Source organism: Ciona intestinalis, unplaced genomic scaffold (genome assembly GCF_000224145.3).
Source record: "Ciona intestinalis unplaced genomic scaffold, KH HT000705.1, whole genome shotgun sequence".
In the NCBI taxonomy this organism is placed as follows: domain Eukaryota; kingdom Metazoa; phylum Chordata; class Ascidiacea; order Phlebobranchia; family Cionidae; genus Ciona; species Ciona intestinalis.
In genome coordinates, this window is record NW_004191026.1 from 1 (window position 1) to 4,697 (window position 4,697).

Genomic DNA, 4,697 nt, shown 5'->3' on the forward strand with positions numbered 1-4,697 from the left:
TTGTCTTGTCTTAACACTGCAATTTACATAGATATCCCATGTTTATTTCAAATTCTGTAACCAAATCACCATCAGAAGCACCACGGATTGGGCAACCTGGTTGAAAATAAATGAATGTAAAAAAACATTGTTCTGAAGAGAAAAACAAACAAAATATAAGTAGACAAGAACAAGTATATGTAATATATTAATTGATTTATGGTGTTTTAAGTGTTTGACTAAAGGTGGCTGTACACAGTAGCCGTCATGCGAATTTACTTGCGAAGTCGTATGCAAACCCATAAGCGAGTTCCGCATGCGGCATCGGAATCCTGACAAAACAGACAAATTGGTTGAATTCCCGATACTGTGTACAGCCACCTTAAGAGGTAGACGGGCATGGCTGCCATGGGAGGGCTATCATGATTTTTTTGTTGTTCAATCAGTAAACATTGAAACCTAATTCATTTTTAAATGATTGCATATCTAACTATCCCTGCCTCCCCTGCATCTTAAACTTTGGCTTCTATGTAGTAGACACCATTACACAAAGTTGGTGGATTTACCTTTTTCTTTTACATCCGTGATAACAGTTTGCATTGAATCTCCTTTCTCCATACCATTGGTGGGCATTATCACTTCACTTGATGCCAATGCATTTGTTATGATAGAGTTTACACAATCAACTGCAGTCTTCAGTATCTGCTGTTCATTTATTGCAACATTATCAATATGGGAAGCAACTGGAACAAAGGTACTGTTATCTTGAGATTTGAGACAATCTGAAACGAATTTAATATTAATGGTTTATGACTAGGCTGAACCGAAACGCTTGAAAATAAAAACAATTCAAATTGTGTGTGTATATATATATATGCTGGCATGTATATATTAAAACTAACCAGAAAACTTGTGTTCTAGGCACCTAAGCACAAACTGATTCATGAATGCTAAAGTTATAGCCTGTAGCAAAAATACGCATTACTCTAATTTTCCATCTTTGTCAAATTTGATCACCTACCCTGATCTATGACATCACAAGCAACCAATTGTTCATCTATGACATCACAATCATCATAAACAACCGATGATTTAGCTGAAACAACATTGCTGCTGTGCCGGGGTAAAAGGTAATCTGAAATTAAATATTGTTAATAATAATAGCATAGGTAAAATGTTAGGGCAGCATGTCATTTATAGAAATTATGTCAACTGACCCAATTTCTGAAATCAAATAATGATAATATTATAACTTAGGTGTAACCTTAAACAAGTTTGGGTAATCTGAAATCAAATTAGTCATAATAAAAATAGCATAGGCATAATGTTAGGGGGCGACATCGACATGTCACCCAATTTTTTGAAATAGTAGTGACATAAATTTTTGACCCACATATGTGTGCTTGTATTATAACATTATCACCCAAAACTTTACTAAAAACACAAAAAATTGATGCCTATATCTATATTAATAGAACAAAAATTTTATGTTAAAATTGTTACTAAACTTACCTTTGTCAGTGACATCGTCATTAACTACAGCAATACTTGTTGTTGTATCATCACTTGTTACAATTTCTTGCTGCGACCCAAACAATATATCTGGAGTTATGTCTTGGTTCATTCTACTGAACATAGCAGTTGCTTTATTCAAACCTTCGTTTACTATGATATTGGAGACCAATTGTAAATGAGTTTCGAAATCCAATTTGCTGCTTTCCCTTTAAAATAACATTAGAGTAAAATTTTTCCCAAGTAAATTATGTATAACCACAATCATACTTGTCATCCTGTTTGTCTTTTTCTTCACCATCGCCTATATCTGGAGTCTGTAAATAAACCAGTGTAATTGCAAGAATAGTATCATATTAGGCAAAATAAACTTTTTTTTCATACAATAATAATATGGATATTGAAAAATGAAAGGTTAAGGAATAAATAAAATAAGAAAACAAACCATGAAAACAAGAAAAAAAAAACATAAAATAACTATGAAAACAAAAAAAAACAAACCATGAAACAAGAAAAAATCCATGCATAAAATGTGCACACATTTTGTTGCTCCACTGAACATATTACCTTTTCATACAAGGTCTGAAGTTCTACATATATTACTATATTCGATCGATATCAATAAAAGTAAAGCATAAATCTTTTACATACAAGTTTTACATAACTTACCTTGTTCTCTATTGTTGCAGACGACTTTGATGTTGCAACAAACTCATCAGCACTTTCATAATCTGTAACTAAAAATTGGAATAAGATAAATTACCAACTTTTATGATGAATGAATGAGCTCGCTTATCCTTGCGTGGCTGGGAAACGACGGTTGTTGTGACACGGGTGTTCTGTTTCACACACTTCATGCCCGCTTAGGAGTTGTCCGTATGTAACTTTGTGGTTGATTGTTTTAAAGTTTTAAATTTTTTTTAATGTATTACTGACAGTTTAGACAACCTATTAGTGACCTCTGGGTTGGAGGAATTGCCGGTAAGTGTCTTGCTCAAAGACACACACGCCCACAATGGTGGCAGCGCTAAGAACCCTGGGTTATCGGAAGGCATGATAACCACCACATGATAACGCAAATAAATTAGACTTTTACCAGATTCAGGATTTGATCTTTGTGTTTCGTCTGTGTTAAGTTCAACAGTTGGTGGCCTGTAAGTGGAAAGCACATGAAGAACAGACTTATAAATTATAAATAAAAGGGACAGTTTGTTTAAAATATACAAAGAAACTATCCTACTCATTTAATGAACAGTATATGATACAAGTTTGTTTACAAACACAACTAACTCTAATAGAATTGTGTTTACTATCCCTGCTTACCTTGCTTTAAGTTTGGCTGCTATTTTTTTATATATACAGTAGGGTAGGGGAAGACGGGACACCTTTAACACATATTATCTAAATACCCTAAACCTGTTTTAAACAATTAACAACGGTCTATGGAAATTGTCAGGATATGGTTTTATAATTCTTTGAAAGTTCTTTGTTTACTACCAAATGTGACGAGAAAGTACAGTTAAAAAGTGTCCCATCTTCCCCCACTGTATTACTATAAAACAAGTACAAACACACTCACTTTTGATCCTCCTCATTCACGTTATCGCTGACACTCTCATAAATCCTCCACGCGGCAACTTTTGGCGATTCTTCCAAGTTTAAATCACCCGATTCAGTGAAGACGCTATCCGACATCAGTAATAGAGAGCTTGGCGGTTCTTCTATCTGCGGCGACGATAGCTTCAAACTACTTCCTTCAAAACCCTTGGTAAACGTCGCACCAAGCGGTGTCCTTGAAATTGCTGGAAGACTGACATCTATTGAGTATTTATATTCCTCATTCTCGTTGGTGAAAGTTGACACTGCGTGACCAGCGTTGATTAAATGGGAGGCAATGTTAATGTTTCCTGTCGTCACATTCACCAACCACTTAGCAGTCAACCCCCCATGCGCTGGTTTAATAAATTCAACTCGCACAGATTTCTCTTCATTCTCATCTGACTGGAATAGATGTTTAAATTGAGCAATTGCTTCAGCATCCCAGGAATCTGACTTGGGACCAACACCGGCAAGTGAGCACCACATAGCTGATGGAGGGTCTTGCTTTTCAGTGACAGGTAGTTTGTAAATATCGTCCTGTGCAAGAATGACCTGACACCCAGAGTCAATGTCTACAACTTTATACCCACTTTCGATAATCCCTGCCACAATTCCACGTCTAATAAAAACTTGTTCTATTGCGTTGTCATAGTAACCACACAAAGAACCAACTTTCGCGCCGATTATTTTCTTCGTTGTAAAATCGTTGTTCCGTTCGCTACGAACCAAGAAATGAAGTTTGACGTAAAACGACGACGGGTCATCAATATGTTTCACAATCCCTTCATGGCAATCTCCAGGGTTAATACAAGGTGATGGGAGCTCTCCCAGTGCATTAGGTTCCACCACATAAGTTTGGCAAGCACCTTCTTCAATCTCTTTCAATGTTTGAGAACACAAGTCAAGATTTATCGACAAAACTGAAGATTTTATCGTTTTTATTATTTCCTGGTCTGTTAATATGTTGTCTTCGAACAAGTGACGTATTTGTTGAATAAGAATCAGCATATTCTTCCACGCATCGTAGTTTACTGGTTTGTTCTCTCGTTGTAACGCATCTGGTTCAGCATCTGTATCAACCACAACAATCTGTGGTATTGTGGGGGTGGATGTGAATATGTTAATAGGGGTTGGTTCGTAAACTGATAATGGGTTGTCAGTTGTAGCTGGTTGTGGTTCAGTTGTAGCTGGTTGTGGTTCAGTTGTAGATTGTTGTGGTTCAGTTGTAGCTTGTTGTGGTTCAGTTATAGATTGTTGTGGTTCAGTTGTAGATTGTTGTGGTTCAGTTATAGATTGTTGTGGTTCAGTTGTAGCTTGTTGTGGTTCAGTTGTAGCTTGTTGTGGTTCAGTTGTAGCTTGTTGTGGTTCAGTTGTAGCTTGTTGTGGTTCAGTTGTAGATTGTTGTGGTTCAGTTGTAGATTGTTGTGGTTCAGTTGTAGCTTGTTGTGGTTCAGTTGTAGCTTGCTGTGGTTCAGTTGTAGCTTGTTGTGGTTCAGTTGTAGCTTGTTGTGGTTCAGTTGTAGCTTGTTGTGGTTCAGTTGTAGATTGTTGTGGTTCAGTTGTAGCTTGTTGTGGTTCAGTTGTAGCTTGTTGTGGTTCAGTTGTAG

At 36.4% G+C, this 4,697-nt stretch overlaps 1 protein-coding gene across 1 annotated transcript; it reads right to left on the reverse strand.

Annotated features, from left to right (window-relative positions):
• Positions 1 to 10: 10 nt before the first annotated feature.
• Positions 11 to 4,691, reverse strand: LOC104265991. Its single transcript, XM_009861252.2, has 8 exons — positions 3,071 to 4,691; positions 2,588 to 2,643; positions 2,161 to 2,228; positions 1,762 to 1,808; positions 1,492 to 1,700; positions 1,001 to 1,114; positions 546 to 761; positions 11 to 96 (listed from the first exon to the last, which is right to left on the reverse strand). The coding sequence occupies exons 1-8, from the start codon at positions 4,096 to 4,098 to the stop codon at positions 11 to 13; spliced, it is 1,824 nt and encodes a 607-aa protein (XP_009859554.2). The 5' UTR covers positions 4,099 to 4,691.
• Positions 4,692 to 4,697: the final 6 nt, after the last annotated feature.